Source organism: Mixophyes fleayi, chromosome 3 (assembly GCF_038048845.1).
Source record: "Mixophyes fleayi isolate aMixFle1 chromosome 3, aMixFle1.hap1, whole genome shotgun sequence".
Taxonomy (NCBI): domain Eukaryota; kingdom Metazoa; phylum Chordata; class Amphibia; order Anura; family Limnodynastidae; genus Mixophyes; species Mixophyes fleayi.
Window position 1 is genome coordinate 300,937,740 of NC_134404.1, and position 23,819 is coordinate 300,961,558.

The window sequence follows — 23,819 nt, forward strand, 5'->3', positions numbered from 1 at the left end:
CTGCTACAATATGGCAATAAGCAATGATATAGCTTAAAATAAAAAGATCAGCTCCACTGCTACAGTTCTTAGCGTTGGCTTCTAGCTCTGGAGCACCGGCCACAGCTAGGTTCATTGGGCTCCTGTCCAGTCATAGAAGTAACTAAAGATGGTTACTCAACTAACATATTTACCAATGTCCTGAGCAAGGTGTCCTTTGGTCAGTGACCAGTCCTCTTTCTAACATGGACTTGTTAAGACAAATGCTTACTTCAGGTATGACGCGTTAGTGCTTACAGACCCTATTTTACAGTAGAACCAAATGCAACTTATAAATCGGAACTGTATAGGGTTGTATTCAGGGCCTGAATAACTATTTAGGCTGCCTAGGCTAAAACGCTCATAGCGCCACTTCACCTTCCATGCCAGGGTAATACATGTTAGGTAAAAAAAAATACTCGTTCTTAATTTAAAAATCTGTCTTCCTTCAACAGCTTCACCAATGTTTATGCTAGCAATTTTATGAAACTCCGCTCCATTTGGCTTAAAAAAAAAAAGTCATTAAAATCAGAATTGTATAACTGTATAGAACGGAGACATGAACTACTGTGGGTAAAGATGTGAAAGGGGCTGTCACCCCTGCACCTGTGCCCATCCGTGTATCTCCTACTCACATACAGTGAAACAACTGCTCAACATTTAGGGGTATTCAATTGTCAGCAATTTTTTTTTTTTTAGCATGTTAAGTCATTTTAACGCTGTTTTTTTTTATCATTTTCGAGCGGGTTAACTTTACCCGCAATTCAATTCCATTTTTAACGCTACGGGGGTTTTTTTTCCCATCAAATGGTCTTCTCGCGCTCCAGTAGAAGGTCTATTGAAAGTATAGGGTGTGTGAGAGGCAGCTGCGTTAAAAGCTATTCAATTGTTTTTTAACGCTGTGGGTAAAACAGGCAAATATGCTGTTTTATCTCGCACCTCCTTGGGGTGTGTTAAAAATAAAAAACCTCTGAAAAGTATTTGAAATCATGTCATCACTAATGCCTAACTTGTGTAAGTTGATTTGCTTGTGAAAAAATAATGAAACATTTTTTTTCCCAAAAATCACTAAAAATTATATTTATGTATGTTTTTGGTACAAATATGAATGTAGTAATGTGTTTTGACATGGTATAGATGATTGTATGGTAATAAATAGTTCAATTAAAAAATATACGAAAGAAATTACTCAAATGTAGATATGTAAGCAATCTAATGTATGCACAACCTTTTTTTTGTGTCCTACATGACCGCATTAAAATGCCCCTTCACTCATAGCCGGATTAAGGGGGGGAAACAGGGAGCCCCCCTCTCTCCAAGGGCCCCCCGCCACCGCGTGAACTTTCCAGTGTTTCTAACTGACAGCAACCCCCCCCCCATCGCCCGTATGACCTAACCTGCTTCTGCTGTCTGACAGCTCTGCCCATGACTTGTTTTGTTATTTTTTAGTGGCATGGGGAGGGGGGAGGGTCGAGGGGTTTCAGGCGGGTTCTGGGCTGCTCCTCTTTGTTGGTGGGGGGAGCAAAAATAAATAAATATAGATTTACTCACCTGATCGCGTCGCCAGCGTCCCTCCTTCCTCTCTGCTCTGTTAACACTGAATGACAGGCGTGATGTCATCAAGTCACGCCTGTCATTCAGTGAAGAGCAGCGCGGAGAGGAAGCAAGAAGACAGAAGACAGAAGAGAGGAGAAGAAAAGAAAAGCTAATAGAAAGGTAAGTAAAAAAGGGAATTAAGCAGAAAGGCACACTATGAGAAAAAAGGAGAGGAGAGAGGCACAGTAAGGAAAAAGGGGAGAGGGGCAAAGTAAGGAAAAAGGAGAGAGAGGCACGGTAAGGAATAAGGGGTGGAGAGAGGCACAGTAAGGAAAAAGGGGTGGAGAGAGGCACAGTAAGGAAAAAGGGGTGGAGAGAGGCACATTAAGGAAAAAGGGGTGGAGAGAGGCACATTAAGGAAAAAGGGGTGGAGAGAGGCACAGTAAGGAAAAAGGGGAGAGAGGCAGAGTAAGGAATAAGGGGAGGAGAGAGGCACAGTAAGGAATAAGAGGAGGAGAGAGGCACAGTAAGGAAAAAGGGGTGGAGAGAGGCACAGTAAGGAAAAAGGGGAGAGAGGCACACTAAGGAATAAGGGGGGAGAGAGTCACAGTAAGGAAAAAGGGGAGAGAGGCACACTAAGGAATAAGGGGGGAGAGAGTCACAGTAAGGAAAAAGGGGGGGGAGAGGCACAGATTGAGGAAAAATGGGGAGACAGGCACAGTATGAGGAAAAAGTGCGGGAGAGAGGCACAGTATAAGGAAAAAGGGGAGAAGAGAGTCACAATAGTGGGGACTATTAATTTAAGATAGGGGGGTTTGGGGGTGAGTTTGGGGAGAATGAGGTCTCTATTAAATGTGCCTATGAATTATTTAATGGCAGTGACAGGTTCGGGAAATAAGTATATTTCTGAAATGTAAATACTATTAATTTATTGCTGGGGCTGTTTGTAGGGAGGGAAATAGGTTTATTTATTAAATATGAATAGTATTATTTTAATGTTGGGGCTGGAGGAAGGCCTAATTATTGATCGTGGGTGGTATTTATTTAACGCCGGGGCTGGCTGTAATTTTCTAAATGTACCCATTTTTTTTCCAAATAGGTCCTCCAACATTCCAGGATCCAGACAAGCCGCAACTAAAGAAACCTGCAGCACAGGTGGTGAAAGTGAGAAGAATAGGTAGGAGAGAGTCTGTGAAATGTTGTGATTCTAGTGGGACAATCCTAATTTTTGGTGACCGTTCAATGGTGTACACAACAATGCAGGTTTTTTTGTCTGTAGGAGGGTGCATCAACACACCCATTAGCAATTTTGAATAAATATTGAATAAAATTGTAGTACTATATATATATATATATATATATATATATATATATATATATATATATATAGTCAAAATTGGCGTTATGTTATAAATGTTTATTTTTTATGTTAGTTTTAATGTGTGATATCATTGCTAGTTTTAATGTGCATTATCAATGGTATTTTTAATATGCGGTATCATTGCTAGTTTTAATGTGTGGTGTGAATACCAATTTTAATGTGGTGTTTTGATGATTGTTTTCATGTACAGTATTTTAGTTTGTGGAAACAATGATTTTTCTTATGCAGACAACCTAGGCGAGCCCTCTGGGAGAGCTGTAAGTATCATACTGTGGGCTGTAGGTGATGTAATGCAGGATGTGTCACTATGCCCTTAACTTTAGATCTTGGGGGCCCCCCTTTCTTAAGTCATACTTGCCAACAAGTTTCCAGGAGAGGGGGCGGGGCCAAAATGCCGCGTTTGGACTCGCCCTGCCCCCTCCCGCCCTTTAAAATGGCGTGACTCACCGAGAATCGCGTCAAATGACGCGATTCTCGGTGAAACCTGGGATGCAGGAGAAATGCCAGCTCGCCCGGGAGACTGACCCGAATTTCGAGAGTCTCCGGGACTTTCCGGGAGAGTTGGCAAGTATGTCTTAAGTGCCCCGGGCCCCCCAAAGCCTTAATCCAGCTCTGCCTTCACTCCCCTAAAATCTAGTAAACACAATTTTTAACACGCGGGGGCAGCGTTCCATCTTTTTCAATTGATTTGCATGAGTTTTCCCGCTGCGCTAACTCAAACCGGTCGCTATTGCGGCAAAAAACCACGGGAGATTTTTTTTTTTATTTTTTTTTAACACGGCAGGGAAAAATAAAATCTCGCTAACAATTGAATACCCCCAGTGAGTCATTGTCTCCAGCCTTTACCATGGCAGCATGTCAATATTAAACTTTAAAACAAGTTATTTATATGAAGCAAATCTTCTAACCAGGTGACTGATAGGAAGAGTACTATGTGCTCCCAACATTTAGAATCACCAAATTCGGGACACAAAAAGCCACGTCCCCGTTCCAATCAAACCCCACCCACAAAAGTGCGACATCTCATTAAAACCCACACAATTTTTGTTAAGCCACACCCTTTTGCATCCTGCAAATCAGGATGTCCAGCCAAAATCAGGATTGTTGGGAAGTATGTACAAAACAGGAAAATGTATGCCTGTACTGTGGCGAAGACATAATTTGTAAGCCAAGATGGTGGCATCTGCAGACATATAAAATTTAGCATCTCCAGATGGGTGAAATTAGCAAGATTGGGACATTCCTTTCTGAATCTCGGCTAGGCACACAACAAAACACATTTAAATAATGAAAAAAATGTAAAGGTGCAGAAAGAGCACATTTACAGAGGAATTACCAGATTAGCATGGATTTGGAGATTAGGCCTCAATATGACGCCTTGTGCACCTTCCACACACACTTTATACTGTAGGGTGTATTTCCTGGTGCAATTTGACCAATGTCCGAAAAAAAATTGAATACATGATGGTGACGTATTGACAGTTCCTATGTGTCATCTATCTCATGCTTCATTTAAGCCATAAATGAGGTTCCAGCAAGCAGTATTTTAGGAGGAAAAAAAAGGTTGAAAACAATAGAGAGGGTGGTCCTAAGTAACAGGACTTTAAAGTGAAGTTTTCAGTCTCTCAACATGTGCTTTTCCAGTTGGATCTGTGATCCCACAAAAGTAAGAACAAACTGATTTTACTGGGGCAGTGCCCAAAACCACTAAGTGGGCATACACCTAGGTATACACCTTGGTATACATTAGGCAGCAAGTGGGTACATCTGAATAAAATGAAAAATGCTGCAGGGGTATGGTTTTGCATCCTAAAACATTAAATAAATGAATATACTATACCTAATAACATTGAAACATCTGTGTCAGAAAATAATCATCATCAGCTATTTATATAGCGCCATTAATTCCGCAGCGCTGTACAGAGAACTCATTCATCAGTCCCTGCCCCATTGGAGCTTACAGTCTAAATTCCCTAACACATACACAGACCGAGAGAGACTAAGGTAAATTTTAGTTAGCAGCCAATTAATCTACTAGTATGTTTTTGGACACAAAAACACCATACTATACATATAAACAATATTTTTTTTCAATGAAGAAAATGATAACATATCCATATTACATAATGTATTATAACAGGGGGGGGGTTGAATTATTGTTGAGGAACGTTGAACATTCAGCCATAAAACAACAATTTGTTGTACATAAAATGACATTACAAATTACATCACATTTGTCTAATAGTCACAGACACGGGTTTTAGTTGTAGTTTAGTTGTTCATGGTGCTTGCTCTCGTTGGCAAAGACAAGAACCACAAGGTTTGTAAAAATAATAAGGAAGGGATTTATTATTTATCAGCAGATGCATCCCCAGAAGTCAATTGATCTCATTAACAAGGACAGTCCGGTCAGAACACTGCTTAACCTTATTAGAGTAACACAGAGGAGACAGTAACCAAAAATCAGTAACGATCCCATATAAGTATATTCTGGCTGAAATAATGAAACGAAGGGGAAACACTGCAATCTTTCACTGTCAGAAAATACTTAATTTAAATGCAAACAATGAATTTTAAAACATGACAATTCTCAATGGTTGAGGTGAAACATCTTTTCCCCCTTTAGATGCTTGACCTCTCTTGGATAGTGCACTTCTTGGGAGAAAGAGGTGACAGCCAACTTGTAGCCTAATTGATTTAAGAACAGCGTCTAGGGAGGCAGTCCAATTAAATTTACAAGATGGCAATTAGCTGGAAGGCCTCTAAATCCCTGCACTGTGAGAATTCTGGCCTGAGTGAGAACACAAATGTGCTGGAGAAAGCAAAGTCACCGACCTCGTTTTTTTTTTATTAACAAAAACTGCTGTGAGTGGTGTCGCAAGGGAGGGAGAAATCTAAGCTTGAGGCCTGAAATCACAAAATGCGTCCAGCTATAAAGGTATAAAGGGAAGGTATTTTATAGGACTGGTAAAGGTTTGGTATAGCAATTTAAATCTATTAATTTTAGCTGTGTTTTTATCTAATGCAATATCAAATAAATGTAATGCACTGTAAAATCCCTTAATAAATTTGGAGAAGTAGCAGAGTGGGAAGGATGGGGTCAATGTATATGTATTATAAACAGGGTTCATTTAACCCTAATGAAAAAATGTGCAACGAAAACTCCTTTTCTTTGGAAGGGTTTGAACAAAATGAAACAATAATGATGACATCTTACTCTGTGGAATTCTGAGACCATTTCAGAAAGAAATGTTGGATCACATCTGAAAACAAATGTGCTCTCCAGGATTGCTAGATATGGCTGTCTTGTAGTAAAAGCATCTCCCCTACCGGCTGATGTGACAGCCAGGAAAAAGGCAAATTTTAGGATTGAAAGTGATGAAATTTCCTGCAGGTTCAAAAGTGAATATAATAAGCGCTGATAATACCCGGTGTAAAATCAAGGAGGGAAACCCCTATTTTTTATTTCATGATGATTTCATCCTCTCAATACCTGTAAAGAATTGTCTTAATGAACAATCTAAAGCAGAAGAATTCCAGGATTATTGATACATAAAGTTTCCTGCATTTAACATCACAGAAGTGCAACTACTGGGTTAGATCTTTCGATCTTCAGCACTGGGGTTATAAGTTCAAATCCCCGATCGTGGACTTATCTGTGTGGAGTTTATATGTTCTCCCCGTGTTTGCGTGGGTTTCCTCCGGGTGCTCCGGTTTCTTCCAACACCCCAAAAACACACTAGTAGGTTAATTGGCTGCTATTAAATGACCTAAGTCTGTGTGTGTCTGTGTGTGTATGTATGTATGTATGTATGTATGTATGTATGTTAGGGAATTTAGACTGTAAGCTCCAATGGACTAGGGAACGATGTGAGCAAGTTCTCTGTACAGCGCTGTGGAATTAGTGGCGCTATATAAATAGCTGATGATTATGATCTTTCTGATTACCAACTTTATGCTCTGTAGCACAGTTGAAATGATTCTGTCTAAAAACCCTTTGATTTTAAACAGTCTATATTCAGGATCCATGTAATTAGTCTCAATATTTTTTGGATCTGAGATAGTTACTGGACCATGTACGATTAGGTCCTGAATGCTTGTTAGCACCCATGGTTCATCCACCAACATGAACTGCAGAACAGAGAACCAAACGCTTTAGAGCACAGCTACTAAATGGCATTCAGACTAACTTCCGCCCTCTCCAGTCAAAACTTTCTGATGACCTTGGGAATGAGTGGAACAGGCCAAAAGGAATAAGCAAAAGAAAAGTCGTACCTCTGTTAAGGATGTCTATGCCCATCGAATAATCCCTGGCCCTTAGAAAGAGGAAAAGGTCTGGTCTTTGCATTTTTTCTTTTGGCAAATAGGTTCAATTTAGTATACCCACATTTGATGTTTGTCTGCTGGTTTAAAACACTAGTCTGCCTGGTACATGGGGTTTCCTCTTAAAAAGTCTGCCAGAATATTCACTATGCCCTTCAAGTGAAAATCCCAGAGAAAAACAAATAATAGTGTAGTTTCTGGCTTCTAATATGTCATCCTCAGAGATTTGTTTCTCTGCACATTTTTCCTGAAGCTCTTTAGTGCTTTCCAGAATATCAACAGTTCCTTCTGATTTGTTATCCAGATTCCTGAATTAAGAAGTTCTCTCTATGGGTATCCCAGCCACAGGCACTGGCATCTATAGTAATTATCACAACATTCTCTACTGTACAAGACAGGCCTTAATTAAAATAACTTTTGTTCTTCAGCCATTCCAGACCTGTATTAAGTTTTGATGAGACATTCATGAATGTGTCCAAAGCAGAGACTTTTGTTTTAGACTCATAAGTTGGTCATCTGAAGAGGTCTTGGGTGAAAATATGCCCAAGGAAGTCCAGTATGGCAGCTGCCATAAGACCTAATAAAGACAAGGCCTCCCTGATAGAGAAACAAGTGCTCTTCTTACGAAATTATGTTGTTTTTTTAAATATCTTTTGACTTTTCTCATCCAACAGGTGAAACTTTTCCTGTACTGGGTATATAAGAACTCCCAAAAATATCTTCCTTTGAGCTGGTTAAAGTTCAGACGTTTTCCAATTGATCATTCAACCTAACCGAGACAGAATATTCTTGACTACCTCCAATTTCCATTGTAACAAGGCTTCTGTCTCTGCCACAATTAAGAGTTTTTCCATGGTCATAATTAAATGTTCTCTTAAGGAGACCATTACTTTTACTATGAATTTGAGGATTATGAGGTCTGTCAAGAGCCCAAAATAGCATGGCTTTAATCCCCTTTGATAAGGACTGTTATCTTTCAGGGCCCTTGTATCCTCGAAAAGGGAACATATACCTTATGGTATACGTATTCCAATATTTGTCATCTTTACAGATGGGAAAGAGACTCTACTTTCTTTACTCCAGGCCTCTAAACATTCGTAGCTGTTTGTACCCGACTTCGTTAATATCTTCTTGCTTTATGGTAGATCTAATGACATTTAAGAATTCCTCACTTTCTATAAAGTAAAAAAGAACTATCTGTAATTTTATCTGTAAAAGGTATCTTTCCTCTTTCCTTTCTTCTTATCTTTCTCATCCCTTTCTCATCTAAGTCTTACTTTAAAGCTAGGTACACACTGGAGGTTTTCAGCCAATCAATGGGCCAATCAGTCGATACACGACCGTTCAGTCAGATATCGAGTCAGTGTGTATACTTACACGATGAATGACAGTCGTTCCAAAGTGCCAATTGTCGATTCATTTGGTTTGTCGTCCTGTTTAATAATCTTGTTCCAATCACCTTCCGATCATGTAGTGTGTATAGACTCATGATCACAATCTCCATAGTTTACAGAGTCATGATCTTTTCAGCCGATGCTGGCAATGAACATGTCCTGGTGACTAAAGATGGAATAATTCGTTCTGAGAATATTTAGTTTCAGAGTCACAGAAGCTAACGAAACTCGTTTTGACATGTGGATAGCTATAACAAGGCGGTTTTCATCAGTGTGACAGGAATGAATGAATGAATAAATAAATATTGTACTGTCATTCTCTAAACGACTAGAGCACAGATCTGAAGGTAAACCGTGTCTAGTGTGTACGCATGAATCGCCCGACCAATCAGACCTTCAATCGTAGGTACAATCGTTATAGATAACATGACTGTCGAAAAACTCTGAAGTGTGTACCTAGCCTAACAACACATTCATTATTATCTTTACATTTCTCCCCTTCTGCAAACCTTCTAATCACTTGAAAAGGTGCTTACGTCAGAATTTATGAACCCCATAAAGTTTTTCTACACTCTTCTTTCAGAACCTGACAAGCAGACATGACAACGTCTTTCTATATATTCCACACTTTAGGGAATGATATTTAACTACATAACGTCGTCTTCCGTTCATTTTCCACTAAAAAATGCATTAAAACAAAATAAGTTCCTCTAGGAAAAAGAGCTACACCCTTTAAGAGTGACTCCCTTTCTTAAGAGTGTCTTCCTTTCATAACTTACACAAGGGTAAATTCCGTAAGCATAATGCATGAATTTACTGATAATATTTGAGATCCACTTTTCAAAAGTGGAGTTAACCTTTAAAGAACCAATTCAGCCATATACCTATTCTAAAATGTCCCCACTTACCTCCTTCTTAGCAAATCAGGATTTTCTTCCAGGTACTCACCTTCCTTTGTATCAAACTGGAGTCTCCTTAGCTTGGGACGGCTGATGGATATGAAAGGCGTCCGTCCACTTACTGATCCAATATAAATGGGATATACCCAAAACTGATTTATGGGAATTCTTACAAATTTGCCTTTTTTTTTTTTACAATCAGCTAAACGAACCCAACTAGTATATAGAGAACTCGCTGATTTTGAAACCCTGTGTACATCTGTTTCTAAACCAAGCCATACAATTTCAATTATATATAGACTTATTATTGAAAATTTATTTCAAACACTTCATTTCACTAAACGTTAGGAACAAGATTTACATAGAAACATTTCTCCAAAAGAGTGGCAGAAAGTTTTCAAAATCACACATATACGCTCCATTACCACTTCTATAACAGAGACACAATACAAAATATTAACTTGTTTGTACAGACATCCTAATTGACTTATATATATAATATACCCGATTACCTCCAATGTATGTTGGCGATGCTCTAATGCTGTAGGCAGATATTTATGGTGGGATTGTCCCACTATTCAAAAATTTTGGTTAGATGTTTTATATATCACTAAGACCATTCTAAATTACGAAGCCCCTTAGATCCTCTCTTCTGTCTCATTAACTTGTTTAAAATTCCAATAAACAATTTAAAAAAAATCACTGCTATGGCATCTAAGCAATGCAGGCGAGGCTGTAATCCCTACCTGATGGAAATGTTCCTACCCTCCAACACTTAAAGACTGGAAATCCCAAATAGACTACTATATGTTAATAGATGATTTACTTTCCTCTACAAATGAGAAAATTTCAGAATTTACTACAACTTGGTTCTTCTGGTTAGAATACAAGACAATGGACTGGTATTACATGTTTGTGACAAATAAAGACGATTAAATATATATTTAACACATATACTTAACATCCTTCGTAATAACCAACAAACTCACAAGATGACTATATCTCTATTAATACTGAAAAAACCTCCTCCATTCCCCCCTTCTCCCCTCATTCCATTTTTATTTATCTTTATACTTCTTTATTATTAACTATGAAAAGGGAAAGCTTTGCAATATATCTGATGACAACACTGATTATATTTCTTTATTTTATTATGAGCTTTCAATAAACATGAATTTAAACACACAATTCAGCCCAAGATTAGAGTGTACAAATCAGCATTAGATACCTCTCACATATATAAAAAGTTATACAACTATTATTATCCCTTTTGGATTTATTTACATTTTAAGAATTATCCAGCTCACTAAAAAAAAAAAAAAAAAAAAAAAAAAAGCAAGTATTAATTTATTACACAATAAGGGTAAAATGAACCTCATGATAAGTCCAGAGTTTACAGAAAGAAAGTCATTTTTATTCAGTAATAAGAAATGATTGTCTTAAACCTTTTCTGCCTGTATATCTGGCTGTTTTATGCTGGTCAGTATCATTGACAATTTGTAGCACATTTGGTTTTATTTCTATGTCGAATTCTGTGTTGACTTAAAGCCTAGTGAAATAACACAACACTGACTCAGAAAGCAGACTGGTATTTCTAATGACTATAGTACTGTAGAAGCTATTAATTACTAAATATTTCATGTTGCTGTCATTCAGATTTGAATTCATAATAGACAAACTGCATTTCAATTCAGCAAAAATGTTTCTACAGTTAATGTTACAAGATTATAAAATAAATTAAATGGTAGGAAGTGATATGAAAGTCCTATCCAAAATGTGAGTATAATTAGTAAAATACACGGTTACTCTTAAGCACTGGGTAAAATAATTCCATCCACTAAACCATGCAGGTGTGTGACCTGGCCATAGGTGTGGTTAGCTAAAGGCTTAACTTCAACCTGCCGGCACTCACTTCTCTTTCAAGGTGAGCCATGCTGGGCAACGTTACCATTCTATGTCTCCTGTACCCCAGTTGCGTGCAGTGATATCTGGCCCTGTGATGGTTGGAATGACACTTGGAGCATTAGTGCCAGATTAGTTTAGGTAGGGCAGTTTCATCTAAGAATTGAAGGATAAGCACATGAATGGATATCTGGGCATGGAGCAGGCTGGTTTTGGCCTTGATGACATTGAGGAGGAAATTACTGTATTTTACAACTTGTATCATCGAGGATGCAATACAATGTGGCAAACTTGGGAGTCAATTTTAAATGGTATACCCTTCCCTGTGGTGGAGTTTAAGATTGCAGTTAAGTCAAAATCTTATTGTAGAGTGCCAAGGTCTCCCTATGGAGATATACAGACTATATAGGGAGAATATACTGGATCACTAATTGTACACACTTGAGGGGGCTTTACTTTTACATTTTCTTTATTAAATCTGACATAAAAGTACATGCAACAGTTTTGGCCATTTCTTTGTTGTGCACAGTGACCAGTTTGGTTTTACCCAGAGTTGCTATAAACAGTAGGCACCTTTTTCTAAAATTATATATGATGTCTACTAATATGGGTAACAAAGCCGTCCTATCCCTGGATGCTGCAAAAACAATCCATTTAGTGGAGTTAGTGCATCTGTGGAACATAGGTTTGAAATGTGGGCTAAACTTCAAAATAGTTACAAATCCATTCAAGGTCCCAGGTCAGTATAGATGACTACTTATCTGACTCCTTCTGCCTGACATGGTTATCTCATATAGTAGTGTAGACTAGAGCCTCTTGTTATACTCACTAGATGGTCCAGTGCCATTAAAGGTTCAGCATATGGTTCCTGGCAAGGAAAGGTAGCAATGTATGTAGATGAAATTGTTATTTTAGAAACAATATGCATAGTCTTTGTAACATTTTCAAGCTAAGTGCCAATATTGTAATCGATACTGCTATTAACTTGACGCAATGTCCTATTCAGAGTGCCTATTTAGAGAGGTGGAACCATGGTGGTTTGCCAGATAATAGCCCCTTTATATATCTTGTAGCTAGCTAGATGCACTATCTGCTTATTTGGTTTACAAATTATCTTGTGCCGTCTGCCCAAGAGTTCTGGCCTGGTACTTAGGACCCAAGGGATAATGTCATTCTTGCAGAAAGGTACAGTCATCAAGTTAGCCATTTACACTCTTAGTATACAAGGCTGCGATAAATGCAAGAATTTGCCATCTATATCGCCTCATACCATCTTCAGCCCACTTTGAAATTGTTCTCATCTTTCTTACGTTGCTAAACTAGAGGAAATAAAGAGTTGCAATAACTAGAGCATCACTATTCTACATCAATTATACTTTGATAACATAAATACGTTTATTTGTAACCTACATAGAGTTCTATTATGCAAAATATTTAAAAGGCAGATTTGGCAAACAGGGAAAAATTGGGGAATGATATTGTAGGCCTGTCTAATGAGAAATGTTAGAATGTGGATAAGGTTTTGGCAAATTGCTTTTAAAATGTATTATACCCCCAGTGACTCTACAGAGCGAATTTTAGAGACACCCCAGAGTATATGAAATATCTAGATGCGGGTAACTTTATTAATCTAAAAATCGTGTTGTCCAAGTTGCACAGCTGTTGGAAAGGGGCACTGCAGGTTATAGATCAGGCATTTAAATTTAAAGTGCAGCTGGATCCTAAAATCTGTCTCCTAGGCCAACTGGATGATTTTAGAAAGCGAAAACCCTTCACATTGTAATTATTGAGCCACTTTTACTGGTCTACAAAACAATTGCCCAGATTTTGATGAACCCCTTATTAGCCATCCCTTAATCATTAGTCTCCGTTCACAGAGTCCTAAAACTAGAACAATTGGTATATGAACACAGGAACTAATATCTAATGAATGGTGTAATTTGGGGACAGCCTTTGAACCTCAAACCTTACTCTCTGGCCTCATTATTATAATTTTTTCTGCAGACAAAATATTATTGTGCTCTAAACATATACCCAACTAAGCAGACATCATGACACATAGACAGTTATTATTGTTCTCAATTAATTTCACTGATCTATCTAAGTACCTTGTAAACTATGTATAAAACATACTTTGGGCCTGAGTCATTAAAGAGAGCAAAGCATAAAAAAAGAGTAACTCTGCACCTGGGAAAAACCATGTTGCTTCGGAGGGGGAAGTAAATTTAATATGTGGGGACAGATTTATAGTTGGGGTAGGGCATGTCATAGATCAACTTTAAATTTCAATGTAAAAATAAAGCTATCAAGTATTTGTGTGCTACATGAAAAATCAGCCAGTATTTAACTTATGTGCAAAATAATAAACTAATATGCACCCCTAACATGGTGTGTCCAGAAAGAAACTTACTCCTTCTTTTGGGCTTTGCTCTCCTTAATGACTCAGGCCCTTTGAGAGCAGTAAGAAGGAGATTACCAAATAAGATGTATGTGCAAAACTTTGTTTCATACACAGGGCACATTACACACATGTGCCAGTACTTGCATGAATCTACTGAAGGCAATAAATTGCTCAGTGCATCAGACAATAGGGGCATATTCAATTGTTCCCATTTTCCGCCGCGGAAAAAGTATTACCGTTATTACGGTAATACTAAGCCGGATTTCAGCTCGCAGCTCCGAGCCGCAAACTGAAATCCAGCGTGAAAAGTAAAGGGGTGAGACATCTGTCAATGCAAATGGGCAACCAGCAAAAATGGTTAATATTTGTACGTTCCATATATTTCTATCAGATAAGAAAGATCTCCCATAGCTTACCAAGTTTAAATTGAATCACTCCTAAAGGTCCACAGTGAAATCTCAGAAACAGAAGATTATGAATATCTGCGCTGTCAATACACTGGTTTGAAGTATGAGGGAAGGTCCACTTCATGTCCACCAAGCTGCCAGACATCACAAAGTGCTTACTGCATTGTAGGGTGGCTCTTGGAGCCAAGTCTTCAGCCAGAAGCTGGACTTTAATTGGTGATAGGGCCATATCAAATATTTGAAGTTCCCCTTGATTGTTGCCCACCACAAATATACATCCAGCAGGATGCCATCTAATTAGCACAGGTAACAGATCAGCCTGAGCTAGAAGAGTCACTCTGCGATGAGATTCATATAGGATAATTGAGGAGTCTTCACACCCGAGAACAAGCTTGTCCTCGGGAATGTTCCTGCTGCAGCTTATGAGCTTGGAATTAAGGGGGATTTTAGTGACTGATGCACACAGTATTTTGTTCCTTGCACATTCATAGATGCAGCTGTCAGCCATAGGTTCTTTGTCTGAATTCATGGAGTGTTCTACTGTATACACCTGGTAGGGCTGAGTAATACTGAAGCTAGCATCAAGCAAATCTCCCTCTGTGCGGATGTAGCTTAATACCTGAAAAGAGAAACAGACGTAAAACAAACAAATAAACCAAGTGTATAAAACATAAGGATTGTGTATATCAATTATGAAGAAAAAAATTTGCCTTGAACGCCATTGCCATTTTAAATTTCCCCTGCAAAGTCGCTGAATATCGGCGATTTGCAAAATCTGCTGCTTAATACCCCCAGATAAGTCAAAAAATTAGAGGTTACACGAGCAATAACATATATAAACTAAAATGAAAATACAGTGCACCAACATTGGGTAACATGAAAATAATACAAAGATTAAGGGGCATATTCAATTAGCTTTCCGGTCCGCGGGATCGCGCCGGAACAGCCACGAAACTTAATCCACATTACCGCAATAACGTGGATTTTTCGTTCGCAGCCCATAGGGTTGCGTACGAAAATCCGCGTTAATGCGGTACCGTATTAACGGCAATAGTGCGCAGGATTCGTGGTAACGCGCGTTACAGCGAACCGGAAAGCTAATTGAATATGCCCCTAAGAGATTACATACAATAATAATAATAAGTACATTTAACATCACAGTTGCCATATACATAGCAAGTCACAGTTACAGCTCCTGCAATCAATTTGTATACTGAAATCTTGGAGATGCTATACATTCTTTCTCAGTTGATTTTTGTATGAAAATGGTAAATAAGACCATAGTTTCTTACATAGCAAAAGAAACATAGCTGGATGTAGAAGAAAGAGCAACAAATCTATCATGCTCAAAAAATATATAGGATGAACTGAAGCAAACATACAAACATCAATAGACAACATATTGCAGTACAATGTCAGTCAGTGCCTGGAAAAGCTTAATGATATTATATCAGTCATAGAGAACCTGATAACACTTCATGGGCCCCATGGGCGGCCATTTAACCTTCAAAATGGCTTCCCATTGCCCTTAACCTCAGTAATAAGCTAAAACGATACATTTAGTCAAGCAATGAGACACCTATCTGTAATAACTTATCAGCTGCATTTTAAACATTTTTTTTAACAAACAAATTTGACAATAAAACAAGAAGGAACTAGAGGTCGCAGGTAAAGACTGTTGCCCATCACTACATTAAATCATGTATACAAGATTCACTAAAATACAACTTAGCCACCTCATAAATAATACCATGGAATATTACAGTTTACATGTTCAATTGTTTCAAACATCTGCGTTGTAACACAGTAAAATGCATTAAGTCATGTTTATATATGAATGATAACCTTCCACGCACAGGAATAGTGCAGCATTGCAAGGTCATATATTCTCAGTGCTGCTCAATTCATGGCTGCCAAATAAATTGTCAAATACATATTGTTTCACGTTCATAAGGGGTACAACACATTTTGCAAGCTGTTATTTTAATTGCAATTAATAGTAGACAAATGTGCTAAATCACTGTGGGAGAAGTAGATTTATATTAGAAGCGGCCAGTTGAGATGACAGAAATCACAAAGGACTCAATTTGGGAAAAGGTGATTTAATCATTTTATTTTAATTACTTCTACCTTGGGATCCTGCCACAGGATAAGGCTCACGTTCCAAAGAATTACACTGTGCTTTTCAACAGTACAATGGTAACATGCATATTTGTCTTTTTGATGTATTAAGACATTAGGGTGTGTTGTTCCAATGAAAGTTGTAAAGAAAATAAGTCACACAGGAGCCCAAAGCTCCATTATTTATGAATTTAATGGCTGTAAGCCAATGGTTTTTGTTTTTTTTTAAAGACAGGCACATCTTAAATCATACTTTTGTCAGACTTAATTGCACCTTTCATTGCATTGCATTACAGTCCAATACCATATAAAAAATACTTTTATCTGTTTATTAATTCTGGAATAGCAGAGTAATAAATACAATGTACTAAAGTACTAAAAACACTTTCAAGACCAAGTCCACAAACAACATAATTACAGTTTTTATAGACTCTTGTATTATAAAATACTTATAAATTGTTTCTTTATATAAGCTAAACATTCTAATGAATTAGCATATTCTTTACCAACAATTAGCATATATTTTCTAATGGCTGATCAACAGGATAGGTAATAGCAACAGTAAAAGTAGGACTAGCTGGTAGGAGAAAAATCAGAAGTATAACTAACTATAATACTCAGATGTCTGACTAAGTTCCATTACCAGGGAATTTTGTAACGGACTCTACCCACCAAACATTTTAAAAATAAATGAAGGGAAGACAGGAAAATATAGCCTATGTTTCTCACGCCAGAAGCCTTTCCTCAATGCTATGCTTCCAAAATCAATAGCAACAAAAATACCCTTTGTAAAAGAACTTGAGAAATGGTACTGTGCAGACACCAGCAGTTTGCTGTCTCCCAAACTCACCAGACCAAACTGTACATGCCGGCAGAACCAGGAAACAACTGACAGTACGCTCCATTCTAATGTAAATTCACCAAGTATATCATTAGAGTTATGCAGAGAAACATGAGGCAGTATTGTAAATAAATAGAATGTCTTCAATAAGAGTTTGTATGTTCTCCCCGTGTTTCCGTGGGTTTCCTACGGGTGCTCCGGTTTCCTCCCACATTCCAAAAACATACTGGTAGGTTAATTGGCTGCTATCAAATTGACCCTAGTCTGTGTGTCTGTGTGTGTGTGTGTGTGTGTGTGTGTGTGTTAGGGAATTTAAACTGTAAGCCCCAATGGGGCAGGGACTCATGTGAGTGAGTTCTATGTACAGCGCTGCAGAATTAGTGGCGCTATATAAATAAATGATGATGATGATAAGAAAGCAACAGAAAAACTTATTTTAAAGCACATACTTAAACCATTACATTCTGAATGAAGACATGGCACCTAACATTTGATTGCACTCACCTCCAGTTTGTTATTAGCACAGCCTAAAAGGACCAAGTTGGCTCTGTCTTTCTCACTTGAAATTGGTGTCCAAGGCCAGACATCATCATTAGGTACTGGCCACCAGCAAATAGCAAGATCCTGTACGCAATTTATTGCCAGACAGCGATTTAGGTGCCGCGCCTTGGGTCCTGGTATATCGATATAAGTGATCTGTGATAAAACAAAACAAAAGCTTGTTACAAGACAATAGTCATCTACAATAAATTATGTAAACATTGCAAATTATAGCTGCTCCTTTTTCATTTATCTTCATTTTAATTTGTCTTTCCATCATTGAAAACATTAATAGGCCACTGTATAAACAGACTCTAGTTACATATACGTTTATCTAGTGTCTATGAAGGTGCCAGTAAGTCAAATTGCAGAACACATCATATAATGCAGTTCCACTGTTTGACTTCTCTTCCACAGACCACTTTATCTCCTCCTGAGGTGTGATAATCTATAAAATCAAGTGGTAATGGTGATATTTTTGGCCTGGCCAGGTTCAGAAAATGTATAAAATATGAAAGAGGTAGCAGACACAACCCCCAAATTTTGCTTATAGCCTGAACAAAGGGGTAGAATGAAATGCCCAGATATGGGCACAATTAAGCAGGAGGCGACAGTCCCTTTTACTCTTCAGTTTTATTCTGATTATTTGTGTTTTCTTTAATTTTTTGGCAATAAATGATATTTGTTTATAATTTCACTTTAACTTTACCCTTCACTTGCAAAATGACAGCCATTTTGGGCAGAGTCATTTTGTGTAAGCAACAGGTACATTTTAATGCATTGTTTTGAACTATTTTACTTTTTCAGATCGGTTTGCAAAATTGAATATGAGAAAAAAGGTGACAGACTGGAATATTAAAATAAAAATCAACACTTTGCATGGAAGTTAAATTAAAAAAACAAACAACATCTTGTAGTTGATTAAATCCTGAAATTATGCCAATGTACTATAACAAATGCTTCTTGAGTTTTAGATGGGCTTCAATTGTCAATTTTCTTTTAAAAGATATCCAGATTGTCTCATTAATGGACAACTATTAAGCCAATGCTTCTTCATTTTTTGGGGGGCTGGGACACACATATTGTAAGGAATTCAATTACTTCCGAAAGTATCGCGGCCTGCGCTCTATCACTGATATTAAGGTAATAGTGTGCGTAATTAGCGTTAATATGGTAATTTTAATGCTGGCTTTTTGCTCGCACTCCCTGAAATTAAATTTACCGTATTAACGGTAATACACTTACCACGGCGGTATTCTGGGGGGCATTGAATTCCACCCATTATGTCTGAATTTTATTTGCAATTCATGGTTAAGATTTTAACATCATATTTCTTTTGAATTACTTTACTGTTTTTTTTTTTTTTATATATTAAGCATATTACAGATGCAAATAATAAAAATGAAATTGTAGTCATAATATTATTGCTAAAACTAGTGAAGCTAAAGTTGGAAGTGATACATTTCTATGTATACCAGTCATCTAGTCTGAGAAAACATCACAAAGCTACTCAGAACTCAGCTGATTACAATGACACTCAGGAAATAAGTAATAGAGGAGTATATGCAGTTTCAAACTTCTTAAACGATAATGTCAATCTATAGTTCCATGTAGTTTACATTATTTGACAAAAAGTATATGGACAGACGATCTAATTAGTGTGTTTGGTCATTTCAGCCACACCCATTGCTAACAACTGCATAAAATCCAGCATACAGCCATGCAATCTCCATAGTCAAACATTAGAAGTAGAACAGGTTGTATGGAAGAGCTCAATGACTTTCAACGTTATATGATGCCACCTTTCCAATAAGTCAGTTTGTCACATTTCTGCCTTGCTAGAGCTGTCCCGGTGAACAGCAAGTTATGTTATTGTGAAGTTGAAACGTATAGAATTAACAGCAGTATAGCTGTGAAGCTATAGACCACACAAGTTCACAGAAGAGGGCGAAGAGCGCTAAAGCTAAAAATAGTCAGTCCTCTGTTGCAACACTCATTGTCAAACTCCAAACTGCCTCTGGAAGCAACGTCAACATCAAAAACCGTACATGTGGAGCTGCGTGGATTGGGTTTCCATAGCCAAGCACAAGAATCAGATCACCATGGAGGTCTGTAAAGCCCACTGCCACTGGGTTGTGCAATTATGAATCATGCTTCACCATCTGGCAGTCTGACGGACAGATCTTGGTTTGCAGATACCAGAACCACTTCGTTCCAGTGAAGGGAAATCTTTATCCTACAGCATACAATGACATCATAGAGAATTGCGTGCTTTCTAATTTTGTGGGAACACTGCAAGCCAGACCTTAACTCCAAACACCAATCCCCGTCCTCACTAATGCTCTTGTGGTTGAAAGGAAGCAAATCCCCACAGCCATGTTCCACAATCTAAGAGAAAGTCTTCGCAGAACAGTACAAGCTGTTATAGCAGCAAAGGGGGAATCACCTCTATATTAATGCCCATGATTTTGGAATAAGATGTTCAAAAAGCATATGATGGCAATATTCAGGGGTCGACATAGATTTGGCCATGCAGTGTTTGAGCATGTAGGCCATTAGATATAGTCATTATCCTGCAAGGTCCTAAGCTGTACAAACCACATTTACTTAACAATTGCTCTCTTACTTCACACAGGCATAGAGCATAGTTGTCTATGCTACAGGACTCCCGGAAGTAACTCCTGCATCTCTGCTCTGACTCCAGTAGTACACTACGTCTTCTGCCCAATGTTTCTTCAGGATAACTGGCCACTGAGATTGTCTGGCATATAGAATATATAGGTATGTGTGTGTTTGTCTGTATGTGTCTGTCTGTCTGTCTTTGTCATAGTTGCCTACTCTCCTGGAATATTGGTAGACCTCCCGAGATAGTCTAACCTCCCAGATCCCTGCTGTGCAACCAAAATGGTTAGCCACACGTTATAACACAACATGGGCTAGCACAGGTGCACTAGGCAGTATAAGTATATATCAGGGAACAGCAAGAAGAATGAGGGTCCTTGTAGCCCAAGTGAGTCAGCACAAGGCTTCTATAAGTAATTCTTCATTTTTTTAATAATTTATTATAAGTCTAAAACATATGTTAAAGTTTGATACAGAGATTTTTGATAGTTAAAGAATCTAGGGCCAATTTATCATCCCTATCATATCGACAAAACGTTTATGGGAGCAATAGGGCTTTTTTTTCTTTGCTCTATTTTGTCACCCTGTTATCACAAGCAATTGGGCCGCCATCCTTCTTATTTATCAAGCAGTGTGGCAATAATTTCACAGTTGTGCTGCTTGCTTATTGCCCGCGTTGTAAAACTTTAACAGTAAAATAAAACTAATCAGCCCTTCAGCCCTGCAACACTTACAGATTCTGCTGGCATGCCACCCATCCACCAGCCACCCCTCTGGTGGCATGCTGTGCACAGTACTATAACTTTGATGTGGCCCCTGGGCCCCTGAAGCTAAATACGTCCATTGGCCAGAGCAGGACATACCCGCTTTGGCGATATTAAAGTCTTATACTGTTCCCTTTGTACTTGGCTGTTCCTAATGCATGCCCCAATCCATAGCTTAAGAACTAAATATTTATCAAGGAATTTATCAATTTACAACATGCAGAACAGTCTGCATGCATCTCATGTACCAGCAACACTTATAACAAACCACAGGCACGACATAATAGTGCACATTTCCCATTAACAGCATATACAATGTCAGATTACCTACAGTGAATGAGGCGGCACTCGAAATTTAATTTAAAGCAGATATTTCTGCATTCTATTAGTGCTGTAAGCCTGTAACAGCACGCTACATGTCAGAATTAAGATGAAAAGAATGGGTAAGCATTGCAATATACACATTATAGTAAATGACCAAAAGCAAGTTATATAAAATAACTACAACCAATTAGTGATTTATAAAAACTTATTTAAACAAAACTTCCAACAATCAGGACACAACATAATCATATCCTGGTAAAAAAATATACATCATTACAGAACACTATTAAAGGCTACCAGATTTTAATCTCTGGACTTTAGAATGGAATTATTATTAAAGTGTCATGCAATTTTCATGAATAACAGTGCAGCCTGAGTAAAAACATAATTATGGTGTACACTTATTAAAACATGCAGACAATCATTAAGACAATCAGAAATAAAGCTGTGCCCTTCCCTCTCTGCTTTACAATTCCTGCTTCAGCCAACTCCTTAGGTATTATGTTCCTGTAGACTGAAGATCCTGTGACATTTTATTTTAATCCAAGTTGCTTACCCTCACTTGTAAAGCCCACTCTAATGCCCGACTTTGTCAAGAAAGACTTCCCTACTCGCCCACTATGATCTGTCAATGCCCTTTACCTCCCCTCATCACCTAGCATCACCTCACTCGCCTACCTTCAGGACTATCCATCAACATAGGTAACTAATCTTCTCTAACTATCTGGTGCAAATGACATAACAGAATGCACTAAAGTATACGTTATTTTGCACCTGATACTTAGAGAAGCTTACCTACTGATATTGATAGATAATTAGGTTTCCAAATCAGCTATTTAAAACCTGATGCATGCCAAGTACACATGCTAAATTACTGTATTGCATTTATTCACATGCATTGTACATTCCTGCAAATGTTTAAATGCAAAGAATATCTATATCAGACGTGTCAAACTCGCAAAAATTAGGCCCAAACGCATAATTTTTGCAGCTCTGCTTCATCCCCTCGCACTAAACATTGGGTGTGACTTCATCATCATGCCCGACATTTACAGGTGTGGAGCGCATAGAGGAGCCACGAGAAGAAGAGAAGAAGACAGGGGAAAAGAAAACAGAAGATAAGAATGAAGGCAATAGAACGGTAAGTGAAGGGGAGCAAAAGCAGCATGGGGCACAGGGTGAAACAGAGGGGACAGGTGAAGGGGAGCAAAAGCAGCATGGGGCACAGTGTGAACCAGGGGAGACAGATGAAGGGAGCAAAAGCAGCATGGAGGGCACAGTGTGAAACAGAGGGGACAGATGAAGGGAGCAAAAGCAGCATGGAGGGCACAGTGTGAAACAGAGGGGAGAGATGAAAGGAGCAAAAGCAGCATGGAGGGCACAGTGTGAAACAGAGGGGACAGATGAAGGGAGCAAAAGCAGCATGGAGGGCACAGTGTGAACCAGGGGAGACAGATGAAGGGAGCAAAAGCAGCATGGAGGGCACAGTGTGAAACAGAGGGGACAGATGAAGGGAGCAAAAGCAGCATGGAGGGCATAGTGTGAAACAGGAGGCACAGATGAAGGGGAGCAAAAGCAGAATGGAGCGCACAGTGTGAAACAGAGGGGACAGATGAAGGGAGCAAAAGCAGCATGGGGGGCACAGTGTGAAACAGAGGGGACAGCTGAAAGGGAGCAAAAGCAGCATGGGGGGCACAGTGTGAAACAGAGGGGACAGATGAAGGGAGCAAAAGCAGAATGGAGCGCACAGTGTGAAACAGAGGGGACAGATGAAGGGAGCAAAAGCAGCATGGGGGGCACAGTGTGAAACAGAGGGGACAGCTGAAAGGGAGCAAAAGCAGCATGGAGGGCACAGTGTGAACCAGGGGAGACAGATGAAGGGAGCAAAAGCAGAATGGAGCGCACAGTGTGAAACAGAGGGGACAGCTGAAGGGGAGCAAAAGCAGCATGGGGGGCACAGTGTGAACCAGGGGAGACAGATGAAGGGAGCAAAAGCAGCATGGGGGGCACAGTGTGAACCAAGGGAGACAGATGAAGGGAGCAAAAGCAACATGGGGGCACAGTGTGAACCAGGGGAGACAGATGAAGGGAGCAAAAGCAGCATGGAGGGCACAGTGTGAAACAGAGGGGACAGATGAAGGGGAGCAAAAGCAGCATGGAGGGCACAGTGTGAAACAGAGGGGACAGATGAAGGGAGCAAAAGCAGAATGGAGCGCACAGTGTGAACCAGGGGAGACAGATGAAGGGAGCAAAAGCAACATGGGGGCACAGTGTGAAACAGAGGGGACAGATGAAGGAAGCAAAAGCAGCATGGGGGGCACAGTGTGAACCAGGGGAGACAGATGA

The 23,819-nt window shown here is 38.9% G+C and overlaps 1 protein-coding gene across 3 annotated transcripts in view; it reads right to left on the minus strand.

The window, feature by feature from the left end:
* The window catches only part of WDPCP (WD repeat containing planar cell polarity effector), a 249,369-nt gene that overhangs the window by 136,347 nt on the left and 89,203 nt on the right, over positions 1-23,819 (minus strand). For all 3 annotated transcript variants that reach the window (XM_075203892.1, XM_075203891.1, XM_075203890.1), the window contains exons 9-10: positions 17,728-17,919; positions 14,271-14,880 (exon numbers count right to left, since the gene is read on the minus strand). In XM_075203892.1, coding sequence (XP_075059993.1) covers positions 14,271-14,880; positions 17,728-17,919 — 802 coding nt within the window. The remainder of the gene's footprint in view (positions 1-14,270; positions 14,881-17,727; positions 17,920-23,819) is intronic.